The sequence below is a fragment of the Thunnus albacares genome, chromosome 21, assembly GCF_914725855.1.
Source record: "Thunnus albacares chromosome 21, fThuAlb1.1, whole genome shotgun sequence".
Classification (NCBI taxonomy): Eukaryota; Metazoa; Chordata; class Actinopteri; order Scombriformes; family Scombridae; genus Thunnus; species Thunnus albacares.
The window spans coordinates 1,266,277-1,280,806 of NC_058126.1; the positions used below are offsets into that span (position 1 = coordinate 1,266,277).

Consider the following 14,530-nt stretch of genomic DNA (forward strand, 5'->3'; position numbering starts at 1 on the left):
AACAGATAAATGTTACTGATTATGTTGCAGATTCAGATTTTACTCACAATATATAACAATTAAAATATGATGCATTAAAATTCGTTAAACTATCAGGTGTTATATAAGAATTAAAAACTCCACCTTGAACAGACGTTCAGTAAATTGAAGCACATTGTGCTGATAAAACCTCTCTGTCACTCTTCACTTTAAGTAAAATATTTGAATGCAGGACTTTTACAGTATTTTTAATGTGCAGTATTTATAGTTTGTACTTAAGAAAACAGTTTTGAATACCTCTTCTACCACTGCCGATACCAACATTCCCAGTTAGAGAAAGAGTCAGTCAATCCATCTATCTATCTATCTATCTATCTATAGATCTATAGATCTATAGATCAATCAATCAATCACTCAATCTATCTATCTATCTATAGATCTATAGATCTATCAATCAATCAATCAATCAGTCTATCTATCTATCTATCTATCTATCTATCTATCTATCTATCTATCTATCTATCTATCTATCTATCTATAGATCTATCTATATATCAATCGATCAATCAATCAATCAATCTATCTATCTATCTATCTATCTATCATCTATCTATCTATCTATAGATCTATCTATATATCAATCGATCAATCAATCAATCAATCTATCTATCTATCTATAGATCTATCTATCTATCAATCGATCAATCAATCTATCTATCTATCTATCTATCTATCTATCTATCTATCTATCTATCTATCTATCTATCTATCTATTGTTTGGACTTAATGTTTTTTATTTGATCATGTAAAGTTATTTTATATATTTGTACAGATGTGGAATAAATATTGTATGAATAATAAGTTTATTTTTGGAGTGTATGTACAGTTTACTAGACATATCATATATCATATATCCAGCAGGGGGCAGCAACACATAACAACACGGACCAACTGTTTTTTTTTCTTTTTAAAGAAACTTTATTTAACATACAGTCTGTTACATACAAACTCTTGAGGAGGAACATTTAATTCTTATCAATAAAAACTCAAATAGACGATCAGTAAACAAACAAGCAAAGATAGAACAATAATTATTTTATTTTATTTTTTAAAACAGTGTCTATTGAAGTGATTAATAAACCAGCTTATATTTAAAAATGTAGAAATCATCTTTAAAAATACATACAAATAAATAAAATAGAAATACTAGGTGATGATATTTACCCTGACAGACGGATGATAATTACTGTGAATACTGCTGCTGTACTGTAGTACTAACCTCCCCATATTACTACTACTACTAAAAGTAATAGGAATGAAAATAATAACAATTCTTCTTCTACTATTAGTACTACTACTACAGCTGTTACTACTACTCATTATAACAGTACTTATGTTTCAGGTACTGTTACTTTAAATACTACTAACATCACTAAAATACTACTGTGACTACTACTACCAATTTATTAAACTAGAATCACCACTACTATTAATAATACTTATACTGAAAGTACTACTGCTAATAAAAACAATACTAACAACAACACTACTAAACATACTACTACTACTACTACTACAAATACTACTTCTATTCAAAGTATTACTGCTAATACTACTACTAATTATAAAAAATACTCTGCAAACAGCACTACTAGTATTAATAATACTTACACTAAAAGTACTACTAATAATATTACTAATACTTCTACAAGTACTAGTACTACTAATAATAACAACACTAAGTAATATTCTACTAGTTAGTACTATTAGTACTATTTGTATTATTGAAAATATTACTGCTAATATACACGAATCAGACGTGCACGCTCACATGGGCGCGCACTCGGCATCAGCGAATGAGTGACGTAGAGCTTAATGTTGTTACGTCAGCGAAGGAGGCTCGTTGGAGGGGAATCCCGGCGGGGGGGCGTGACCACCGGCTGTGCGTGTGCGTGTGCACGTACAGTGTGAGTTCACTCTGCTTCTGTCCGCCGCCGACACGTTATTACACTCCGGATATCGATTATTGATCGGCGTTTTCCCCGCTGAAGGAGCCTGATGTTGGATCATCTTTGGACTCTTTGTGGAGCTGAAGCGCGTCTTCAGGATGAGGAGCCGATGATCGATACAGCCGCGCTGTGTGTTTATTGATCAGGGCCTCAGATATTGACCGTCACTATCGAGCAGAATCGTTTGGTTTTACATCACATTGTTTCTTCTCTGTTCAGACTTCTGTTCACTTTCAGTTTGTAACGTCACTTCTTTTCAGGAGTTTCATCGACTTCGAAACGTTTTTTCACAGCTGCAGCTCAATGCACGAGGTTTTTATTTATCGATCATGGCCTCAGTTATTGATTACCTGACGCTTCACCCGCAGGTGAGGCTGCAACAACAGTTTCAATCTCAAACTTTGCTGCTTGGAAATGTTTTTGTCTAACGGGATCTTTGACATTTTTAAACATCAGCTTTGAGTTTTAATCACTTTCCTGAACATGGACGTCACATTCCGGACAAAACCCTCTTTGGAGAGTTTGTGTTTTCTTCTTGGAAACGTTTGATCAATTGATCGATCAGCAGGAAATATATAGCACGTTACTTGCTGATGTCATCAGGTGCTGTGCTCCTATTGGAGGATTTGTGGGTGTGGAGGTGACAGGCGGCGGCCTGCAGGGGGCGATGGCCGTCTCGTACGACAGCCGGGACATCGTATTTGATTACCTGCGGTACAAGCTGCTGCGGAGGGGCGTGGCCTGGCAGGCCCCGCCCCTGGAGCGGCCAATAGGCTCTCAGCGCAGACGGCATGAAGCTCCGTTGCCATGGAGATCTGAACAAGCGAGGGCGTGGTACCGAGGAGCAGAGGAAGAGGCCTCCCTGCCAGGTGAGGAAGCTCACTGTGTTGTCATGGCAACAGCTTGTGATGTCACTGCTCCCCTTGCTTCCTGTTCCTTTTTCCTCTCAGTATTATGATGTCACTGTTGTCTGCTCCTTGTTTAGTGATGTCACCTGACTCATCTTTGTTATGTCATTTGTGATGTCATTTGACCCCTCCCACTTTTCCTCTCTATGATGTCATCGTAGTCGGATGTCACTTGACTCTTTTTTCTTAGTTATGATGTCACCGTTTTCTGTCTCTTGCATTATGATGTCATTGGAAGTGATGTCACCTGGTCTGCACCACATGTAATGATGTCATTTCACCTGTTCTTGTTTGTTTTCTGCCTTCAGTTCTGTATTTGGCCCCGCCCCCCCGGTTACGGGTCGCGCTGCGGTCTGCCGGTGACGAGCTGGAGAGGCATTACCGTGGCGACCTGACGGCCCACGCGTCGGCGCTGCTGATGCATCGGGACGGCGGGTCGGCGCGGCGAAGCCTGGCGGCAGTCAGGGAGGAGCTGTTCAGGGATGAGGTGAACTGGGGACGCATCGTGGTGCTGATGGAACTGGGCGGGGCTCTGAGCGCCGAGGTGGCGAACACCGAGGGGGCGTGGCAGGTGGATGACATCGCGGGGTGGATGGCGGAGAGTCTGGATTCGCCGCCTCTTCAGGGATGGATAGAAGATAACGGAGGATGGGTAAGAAGACGCTTTCTTTCTTTCTTCACCCATAAATATAAAGTTAGAATCAGGTATAGGTTCAGTTGAGGGCAAGGGGTCTCAACCTGAGGGGCGGGACTGTTAATGGGTTACAAGACACATCTGAGGGGTCCCCATAAGAAAACATATTTCTGCTGCAGCCACTGGTGTCTGTTTTTTTTCTTCCAGATTTTCCTTGAATCTTTTTCCTTTTTCCTGTGAATTAATAATTCTACATCAAAAAATTACTCAAAGAATCAGTCAAACTTTATTTAAAGTACCTTTAAAACAAATCAAATGCAATTCAAAGTGCTTTACAAGCAACTCACAAAATGTAGGATGTTAAATATATTAAATATAGATTTAGAGACTAATGCACACTAAAATAAGTAAAAAGCAAAAGAGTTAATTGAATAATAAAGATAATACAATACAAGCAATAAAAATGAAATACTGAAGAAAATAACTAGATTATAATAAAAGTTAAATGTCCTAAAAAATACAAATAGAATAAAATAAAATAGGTATATAATAATAAAACCATAAAGTTATAAAACACTGTATAAAAGCAGATTAAACAGACAAGTTGATTAGAAGGAAAAAATCACTTTGGTTGAAACTGAAGAACAAAAGCAACTTGTGACTAGAAGCAAACAGGACTTTGTTTTAATGTTTTCATAAGAAAATGGTTCAGGGTGAGTCCTCACAAGGATAGACATACAACGGTGTGTGTGTATGTGTGTGTGTGTGTGTTAAGGGAGATCAGATATGACACTGCAGACAGCGAAAGAGAGTATTTTGGTTTGAATGCAAATTATATGCAAAGTGCAGAAAATCCCTAAAACTCTGCAGAGAGACTGTGTGTGTTTGTGTGTGTGTGTGTGAGTGTGTGTGTGTGTATGTGTGTGTGTGTGAGTGTGTTTGTGTGTGTTTGTGTGTGTTTGTGTGTGTGTGTGAGTGTGTGTGTGTGTGTGTGTGTGTGCGTGTGTGTGTGACAGTTATATTTCAGAGCGACAGGTATACAGACAGACAGAATCGTTGTTTTCAACATGAACACCAGTGAAGCTCATGAAAGTGAAACAGCAGCTTCTTGATGCTGAATATTTTTCTCTGATTGAAACATGAATCTGTGTGTTTTTGGAATGAAGGTCAAACTGAACAACAGTCTGAAGAATCGTTCAACATTTTAGAGAATAAACAACAAATCAATTAGTCAAATAAATTATTGACAGATGAATGAAAAGGTTCATTAGCTGCAGCTCAGTGTTAATTTCAACTGTGATGAGAAACAATGACAATAACAAAAAGCCTGAATGTGAAAACTAGTTAACATTTTCTTCAAAGGACTTAAACTGAACTTAAACCAGGCAGCAAAAAACGCCGCTGGAGCCTTTATGTCCAAATTATTAGTAAAACATCTGCCTTCATGGCCCCCAAAGTACATGATTGACCTGAAAAAGATGTTTCACAAACCTGATCAAAAGCCAGCAGCCAGTTAACTGGTCCAACTCCAGATATCTGATGGGAAAACCTAACATGGCCACCTGCTGGATAACTGACACAACCTCTAAAATTATGAGCCATGAGCCTTCAGGTGAGCCATCATTCGCTGCACTCTGATTGGCTGACTAAAGATGCAACATGTGACCTTCATGTTATCAGACTGTTCTCAGGTCCAGTCTAAACTTAGTACACACCAGAGACCTGGAGCTGGTTAAGACCAGACCTGACACCAGCAAAGGATTCATATGTGACTGAAAAACATTAAAAAGTCAAACAGAGTCTGATCAGTGTGTGAGACCCCTGAAAACAGCTTTTACAGGCTTTTACTTTCTATTTAAATTCTCCCCTGTCGCTGTGGTTTCCTTCAGTTTTATTTACTGCCTGATAAGAGGTGAGTGTGATGTGTGTGTGTGTGTGTGTGTGTGTGTGTGTGTGTGTGTGCGTGTGTGCGCGCGCGCGTGCGTGTGTGTGTGATATATGTGTGCGTGTGTGATATGTGTGGTATTACCTAGAAATATCTTTCCAGGTAATCGGTGTGGTTGAGTTTCCGCCTCAGGCTTCAGATCAGCTGACAGACTGTTTCTGTAGAACTCTGTTCTAAATAACAAGGCGAGCCTTCGTACATCCATCAGTTTTCAGTTAATTTGACAGTGACAGTAGTGTGAGCAGGTTCATTTTTGGACACTTTCTGATCAACCCTCAGAGGGCAGTTTGAGGGTTAAGGTCAGATTTGGGGTCAGTATTTAGGTTCAACAGTGGGATAGTTTTTCTCAGTGCTGCTTATACTGTACAGGCGCAGTGAAAACACATCTTAATATGTTGTTAATATGTTTTGTTTTCTTTATTTCTTTTAATTCATTCAAGAATAAAATTGGTTTATAAAACAGACTGGGTTGTATCTGAGGGCATTTGTCATAATTCCCATCAGTAAGTGCGACGGCAGGTTATGTTTATACATACTAGCAAAAAAAAAGACTCTTAAATATAAACATATCCTGTGTGTTACACTACGAGAATAGAAATGTTACTGATAACTTATCCACACTCAATAAACAGCGGCCTGCTTCATGACCCCAAAGTGCTGTTACTGACACAAATCTGTTCCACTAAATGATGTTATTCACCTGGTAGGTTTGTAAGATGTTAACATATTTACTGGGGTTAACATGAGCCTTGTGTTTACATCATTATCTACAGTAGATTTATGGAGAATAACGTAAAAGATTTGATGTCATCTATAAGAGGCAAACAGCTTTTTGTTGTATGATCACAGGCTGCTATATGCCTGCCACTGGTTTAGGGTAATGGGCTGGTAAATGCATTATTTCAATGAAGGTCCTCACAAAGATAGAAGTACAAACATGTGTGTGTGTAGCTCTAAGAACCCAGGCAGCGGTGAGTAGAGCTGCTTTCTCAGAATTGAGTAACAAAACTTTCCATTGAGACGCTCAGATACAGACCGAGTGTGTGTGTGTGTGTGGACTGATGGATGATGTTTGCTGACACTAATATTCTTTTTAATGTGTTTTAAAAAATTAACTAAAAAAAACTATCTTTGTGAGGACTCTTATTGACATAACGTCATAACCCTACATAACCTTAACCTGAACCATCACAGCTAAATGTCCAGAGGTGGAAGAAGTACTCAGATCCTTTACTGCAGTAAAAGTACCAACATAAAAATGTAAAAATACTCCATAAAAGTCCTGCATGAAAAATCCTACTACAGTAAAAGTACATAACTATAAGTACATATGAACTTGATGTAAAAGTACATAAGTATTATGAGCTTGATGTAGTTAAAGTATTGCAGTAAAAGTACATAAGTATTATGAGCTTGATGTAGTTAAAGTATTGCAGTAAAAGTAGTGGTTTGGTCCCTCTGACTGATATATTATTATATATGACATCATTAGATTATTAATAGTGAAGCATCAGTGTTAGAGCAGCATGTTACTGTTGTAGCTGCTGGAGGTGGAGCTAGTTTACACTACTTTATATACAGTTAGCTAGTTTAGTCCAGTGGTTCCCAACCTAGGGGTCAGGCCCCTCCAAAGGGTCAGCAAATAAATCTGAGGGGTGGTGAGATGATTAATGGGAGAGAAAAGAAAAAAAAACAAAGTTCTGATACACAAATCTGTTTTCAGTTTTTGGACTTTTTCTCTAATCTTTGATTTTTGCTGAAATATTGGATCATTTGAACATTTATTGAAATTAAAGCATGTGAGAAGTTTAGAGGGAAAAATCACTATTTGGTGGAGCTGTTAACAACTCATAGACATGCGAAATGTGACCCCGACTACACACTGCTTTTTGTAAGACGTCAAAAGCCAAAAAGGTTGGAAACCACTGGTTTCATCTTTAACAATGTGTTGTATTTTAAAAGCTTGTTATATTATCCATTGTGTCAAATCTTCATCTGAAAAGTAACTAAAGCTGTCAAATAAATGTAGTGGAGTAGAAAGTACAATATTTCCCTCTGAAATGTAGTGGAGTGGAAGTATAAAGTAGCATCACATGGAAATACTCAAGTAAAGTACAAGCAATCTTACTTAAGTACAGTACTTGAGTAAATGTACTTAGTAGTAAATGTTTAACCCCAACCTTTACCCTAAACTGAACAAGGACCGGACAGAAATGCTCTCACTCCAAAGGTCCAAAACTCACAAAGATGTACACATACACACACTGTTTAAAGTGTCCTGACTGAGGAACAATACATTTATATACTATTAATTTTCATTGTTATTACCATACTGGCCTGATAATGAGACTCCCCCTCCCATAACCCAACAGCTGCTTTTGAATGTAAGAAACATTTTCTTTGCATTTACTGTTAGGAGAAGAACGCCTTCACAAAAGTGATGTATGAGAGAAGATTTAAGGGAAAGATGAAATGATGTTAATATTAGTGACATGATTGACATTAAGTGTGTGTACCTCACTGTGCCGGGAAAACAGTGTGCTTATTTCTGGTCTGTCCAATCAGCAAAACACACACACACACACACACACACACATATACACACACAGTGTGACTCATGATTTCAGAGAAGTGTGACTCAGTGTGGATTGATTTTGAACTTTCAGTTCATAACTTGTTTGATACATTTATATGTTTTATGTTGTTTTTTTGTTTGTTCTTTATGTCGGTGGTTAAAAGACTACAGTGTCACGTTCATGTTGTAATTGTGACCCTTTCACCGTCAGCTCGCACTGCCATGACAGAGTAATGGAAAGATAACTAACTTAGGATTCACAATGAAAAGGCCATTAACCACAGATAACAAGTCCAGGGTGCTTATGAGGGATGGAAAATACAGCGTATAACATTTCACAGCCACCATAAATCCGCCATACACCTAAATACAAGTTTAAATTCCAGAGTATTAAAAAACTGTTTAGCATGTCCCCACTTTACAAATATGTCTTCACTTTACAAAATGCAAAATGCCGTTGTCTCCTTTATACCAAACTGCTAAATTAGCCTAGCTGCTGGTGTAACTGTTTAGAGCCAATGCAGAAAAAGTAAAACTACAAAACATGTTAATAACACGTTATAATAATAATTATAAAATATAAATATCATGTGAATAACTAATTACTGACCAAAATGTCAGATAGAACCAGACATAAGGCCATAATGTGGTGACATGAAACCAGGGTTTATTTTGTGTTTTTTAAAGACCCGTCTGTCAAAAACAAAGACGTACAGTATGTGTCAGAGGGTTCTCCCCTAATCATCATATTACTGTTCCACATCAGCACACACACACACACACACATTCAAAGATGACACTACTGAAGAAACACACTTAAATGTAGCTTATTGTGTAGCTGTCAGCAGATATAAGTGTTTATTAATGTATTAATCAACAACTATAACTCCTGTGGACACACAGAAGTGTTTCCCACTGTATAAACAGATAATAAATGACAATATAGTAAAACTCAGTGGTAATAATATCAAATATGTCTTCATAGGAGAAGTTACAAAAAATACTGTACATTAATAAACACTTAAAAGTCCTTATATCTTCTTAAAACTTAATTAATGAATGTTTTTATACTGATTATTAATGACTATTGATTATTAATGATAAATAGGGAGACTTAAAGTAAAGTGTTACTGTGTGAACAAACATTATACAACAGGTAGTTCCAAACAAGCAATCTGATTGGTCAACTAGACATTTAGAACGTGCTCAAATCAGTATGACAGCACACCTAGCTGTGCTCAAATTAAAAAAGTGTCATTAATAAAGATATTACTCCGCCATTCATTAGAACTACAGACCGTGACATCTTGCTAACAACAACAGTCACTCCTCGGTAGACGATTGGTGGTTGATTTGAATTGCGGAGATATGTGAACTTGGCAAACTTGTTTTTTTCTTTTGTTATTTTCAGCCATAACTGTAACGTTTGAAGTTATACAGTTAAACACGGTGGTCCGACCTATCTTATGTTTCTGCTGGCTTTATTTTATGTACTGTGTTGCTTTGCTCGTGTCTGTGGTTTGTTTTGTTTTGGTTTGTGGGGGATCTGTGGTGAAAACTCTGAGTGGAGTTTTGAGTTGACTTTCTTTAATGTTTGTGAAACTGGATTGAACTGAACTGATTAGGGGTTGTGGGGAAAACAAAATAGACCCTTCACCGCGTGGATTGAACTCTGAGACTGTGAGACGAGTTACACACTCTCACACACACTGAAAAACCCAAACCCTTCTCCACTGTTATCGTTACCCGGTACCCCCAAAAACAGCAAAACTTTGTCATTTTCCCTTTAGTTGAGAGTCTGTCTCAGCTTCCACTCCAGCATCCTCCATCAGCTGTGCTGGTGACACAGCGCTACTAGCTTAAAAATATATGTGAAGTTTGCGGACATAGTAGCTAAATCTGTCCATGGGAAAAAAAAATTTCAGCAGATATTTTAGTTACAACAAGACTGAGCTAGCAAAGCAGTTTTGTGTTCATATGTGAGGTATTTATTCAGTTTGAGAAATCCTACAATCTCTAGAAAGCATTAGCTGAAGTTGGCTGGCTGAGTCAGCAGGGACTAGAAATCATCTGTTGCTAGGTCGATACTAAGGGTCGGCCTACTTGCTGGAGTAGTGAGCTACTTCATTACATAGGAGTCTACTGACATGAGTCATTGTTTTCCAGTAGATAATACAAGCAAAAAGATTTTTATTTTTAGAGCGAATTGCCTCACAATATGAATACATTTTGTTTATATCTTTTATTTTGTTGGTAAATGTTGTATAATCACAACATTACACTCGAGGGTGTGCTTTACCTTTATTGTTGGCACAACAGTGATGCGGTCAGGAATGAGGTGCTTGCTCTGAGTTCCGTAAGCTTCACTATCGTGCCAACACCGACAGTAAAGCACATCCTCTTGTGTAATATTGCTTAATTAATGTCACCTGCTTTATAGATTTTAATCAGGAGATTTAAAGACTTCTTGAGGGTTCCATCTGGTTTTACTACTATCCTTAAAGGACACATATTCTGCACATTTCCAGGTGTATATTTATACTCCAGGGCTCTTCTGGAATATCTTTGCATGATTTACAGTTAAAACTCCTTATTTATCTTACTAGTGCAGTGCCCATTCAAAACATGTCTGTTGGGAACGGGCCAGTTGTTTGGCCTCTGGCCACTGCATCAATGCATAGAAAATTAATACAGTTGATGTGAGGAGTGAATGAGTAGAAACACCGACAACATGAAAGAAACTAACATGTTATTAAACACAGATGTTATAAATAATAAGTACTCTTTAGTAAATAAATGCTCATTTTAGTTAAAATAAGGGCTACATATAAAAAAAACAAGAAGTGTGTCCTAAAATAAAGTGGATTGATCTTATGTGGCTTTATTTTCTGTGTCTTCAGTTCAGATTTGAGTGGGTATGTAGTATTTCCTTCGTTTTACGCACATCTGTAATTGTGTATTGGGCTGTGAGCACTTCCAAAACGCGGTTGATCTATGCTCAACCATGTACCTGAATGCCCTCTGTTTTAGACACTTGCTGCTAATCTACTAAACGTGCTGCTCACGCTATGTTTGCTCCAAAGATTTGTGCTTTGTCTGCAGTGGTAATTCACAATTGCCTCGGTCTCGGAGCATATGAGACAAGCTGGTATTTTCTTCATCTTATGTGTGTAACTACAGGCACTGTATATCAGGCTCTGAGCGCTTCTAAAACGCAGGTGACCAACACCCAACAATGTACCTGAACACCTCCTGTGTAGTCACTGCTGAGCTGCTCAATGTGATGCTAATGCTACGCTTTCTGTCTAGACAGAGTAATCATTCTTGATTAAAAGCTCTGTTTTCTCTGTCTACTTTTCTCTCTTTAGAGCTCTTTTCTCTGACTTGTGTCACCCTTTGTCTCTGGTCTCCCTGACATGCTTGAGTTGGTAAAGCCCTGAAGCGAGTGGCTCATTGAGCGCTGCTTTATTCAAAGCTTATTAATGTTGAACGCATTGCTTGTACAAATTGCACCAAATTTGACACTGCTCTCCCTTTGTTCCCCACCAATGCACCTGCCAAGTGTGGAGTTGATCGGATGAACGGTTCAAGATACACGTGAAGGACATACAGACAGAGATTCCTTCATTTAGTAGATAGATACAGGCCCTTTATGCAGCCCCTCAGTTCAGCCTCTGTCTGAAACAGGCTGTTTTAGCTCCTGTCTCTTTAAGGCGCAAGTTTCTGAACTTTGACCATGTTTAACAAAAAGCAGAATGCGTCCTCTTTAAAGCAGAATAATTGATTTTTTTGTCAACTCAAAGGCAACAGAACAATCTTAAAACACAACATGTGGAATTAAAATCTTAAAAAGCAGTTTTGGCGAACATGTTAGCAAACAGCTGCTTCCACTTTTTAGCCTCTTTTAGCTCCAAGCTCCCTTTTAGTTTTGGTTTTGCTGCACATTTCCTGTCATCTGTTTTCTGATGAACCCACTGTACACCACCTGCCCAACAACAAACAGCAGATACACAAAGTTAGAGACAAGCTGATGAAGAAAGTGGAATATTGAGCAGCTAAAGAGCCAGATATTTTCTCTGGAGTTGGTGGAAAACAAACTGGAGCTAAAAGGAGAGAGAATATTGGACTTAGATTCATCAGGCAGACAGATACATGTTGCTGTTTGTCTACTGGATATGGAAGTAGGCAGCTGTTTGCTAACATTCTTTCTTCATAAGAGGGTTAAAAAAGCAGATTGTCAAACCACCAGAGAAAAATATGTGTATAAAAGCCATCAAGAATAAAAAAGAAAAAACACTGATTCAGTTTGTTTCCTGTCCATCTCTGTCTCTATCTAATTTTCCAGGATGCCTTTGTGGAGTTGTATGGTGAGTCCAGACCTCCGGTCAGTTTCTGGTCCCTGAGGATGGTGTTTGGACTGGCTGTACTGGGAGCAGCTGGGATCACGCTGGGAGCCCTGTTCACCCAGAAATAAATCCTCCTGGTTCGGACTGATCCAACCCGAACCAGTCCGATCAGCTGCAGTTCCTCTAATGTTCACTGGATGCTGCTGTGATCAAACTCTGACTGTATTGAAGTGAATGAGAAAACCCTCAACTTCTGTCTACAAATACAGGGTCGGTTTTTACACAAGTTCAGTCTGATGTCAGTCTGAGGGCAGGGTTCAGAATCATTGATCCAATAAGAAGATGTTATGGTCTTTGGTCACAGTCACTGCTTGCCCGACCATCTTCGGCTCCACTTTGCAAAAATTGGGATTATCTGTTCACATCTACGACATCACCAAACCTTTCATTTTAAAATCATAGTGGTGAACTGTGGAGTAAGAGTGCAGAAGGTAAAAACTCAAAATGTAATGCCGACAAGTGCTACTTCTGTTTGATGCAAACAGGTTGATGGGCACTTTCAACAGCAACAAGAGAGATGTTAGCCAATTCTAGCACGGGATTGGCTCACGATGGGATGGATGTTGTTTCAGATTTAAGTTCAAAGGTCTCACTGAGATAGATGTGGAGACCAGGAAACTGTTGGGATGTCCACTGTCCAAGAAAAACAACCTACTTCCAGAGAGTTTTTAAAAAAATGTTGTTTTAAAGCTCTAAAGGAAAAAAAACCTTGCAGGAAACAAAGAACGGCATGAACTCTGCTGCATAATATCCCTTTATAGACTTTCTAATTTCATTTGAGTTGAGAAATTCACTTCCACCCTCTTCTGTTGATCAACTATCAAAATATACAGAAAAAATAATGTTTAAAGTTGCAAACCCTTCAGATTTCAGTCCTGGTTGATTTGGCGTCACCTGGTGGTTAAGTGATGGTAACAGCAGACATGTTTCTCACTGAGCTGCCCCTTTGTCAGAAATACAAGAGACAAACAGCAACTGGTGTTATCTGTTTACAGAGCAGCCAAACAATCTGAGTGCTGAAAGGACTCGTATCACGAGTGTTTAATAAAGGAGAAGATTTTACACTTAAGCCTAAATGTTCTGTTCTGGATATCTTTTGCTTGTATGTGATATGTTGTTGCCTGTTTCTGTACATTATAAACTCATCTTCTTTCTGTGTACTTTCTGTGTTCTTTCTGTGTACAGAGTTTGCATGTGTGTGGGTTTCCCTCTCACAGTCCAAACACCTGCAGGTTCAGTTTCCACTGCGGGAACTCAACACCTGGAACTTGGAGTTTCCCATTACCAGAACTTTTACCAGCCTGTGACTCTTAACTGTGAGGTACCAGGTTCTTCCGCGTGTTTCCACTGTCATATCATTAAAAAGGCGGGATGACTACGTCTGCACTGCTATGGTCTGTTTGGTAGGAGAGGCACTGGATATTGATTTTCCTTCACTTTTACACATAATAACTTTTAAATGTTAGTGTCATTACATTAACTGAAGGTTACATGATTTTCAAAACTAATTACTTTATTATTTTATTAATGCCTTGCTACAAGCTTTGGTAACCCAGTTAGTACCCACAGCCTCTTCACACATTATATATACATTCACGAATAAATAGTATAAGTTGCAAACAATGCAAAGTTAAAATTACATCTGCTTGCCCAATCATAATAGAAAGCACTGCTGTCAACCCCTAAAAGTACCTGAACTTTTAGTTAGTAGGAACTCATCCTCAAAACAGTTTGGGAACCATGGAAACAGAAAAAGAAGCAGAGGCAATGGATATACATTAAGTTACATTTTGTAAGTTCCTGCAGTGGAAAATTGCCTGTAGGTGTGAATGTGAATGTGATTGGTTGTCAGCTCTGTGATAGACTGGCGACCTGTCCAGGTGAACCCACCTCGCACCCACTGTGAACTGGTACACACTAGAACCTTATTTTCCCAACACAATCTTTGTTAGGTGAGCTCTGAACCAAGGTTGCACCAAACAGTTATTTTCTCCAATCAGTCAGTCTATGAAATGTACAAAATTTAATTACAGACTCTGCTGTTGCTGTTGTGTAAATGCTAGTTTACTTTTTC

General features: G+C 38.4%; 2 protein-coding genes across 2 annotated transcripts in view; both read left to right on the plus strand.

Annotated features, from left to right (window-relative positions):
- Positions 1–14,530, plus strand: part of LOC122972223 (NACHT, LRR and PYD domains-containing protein 12-like) — a 120,841-nt gene that overhangs the window by 35,896 nt on the left and 70,415 nt on the right. The gene's annotated exons all lie outside the window — the stretch shown is intronic.
- On the plus strand, positions 1,958–14,195 carry LOC122972281 (apoptosis regulator Bcl-2-like). Its single transcript, XM_044339283.1, has 3 exons — positions 1,958–2,857; positions 3,205–3,548; positions 12,396–14,195. The coding sequence occupies exons 1-3, from the start codon at positions 2,656–2,658 to the stop codon at positions 12,522–12,524; spliced, it is 675 nt and encodes a 224-aa protein (XP_044195218.1). The 5' UTR covers positions 1,958–2,655; the 3' UTR covers positions 12,525–14,195.

Excerpts from the sequence above, each read along its gene's own strand:
- LOC122972281 (XM_044339283.1), top strand. The coding sequence starts at position 2,656 with ATGGCCGTCTCGTACGACAGCCGGGACATCGTATTTGATTACCTGCGG. Across the intron at positions 2,858-3,204 it reads GGAAGAGGCCTCCCTGCCAG|TTCTGTATTTGGCCCCGCCC; the intron begins GTGAGGAAGCTC and ends TTCTGCCTTCAG. Across the intron at positions 3,549-12,395 it reads TAGAAGATAACGGAGGATGG|GATGCCTTTGTGGAGTTGTA; the intron begins GTAAGAAGACGC and ends CTAATTTTCCAG.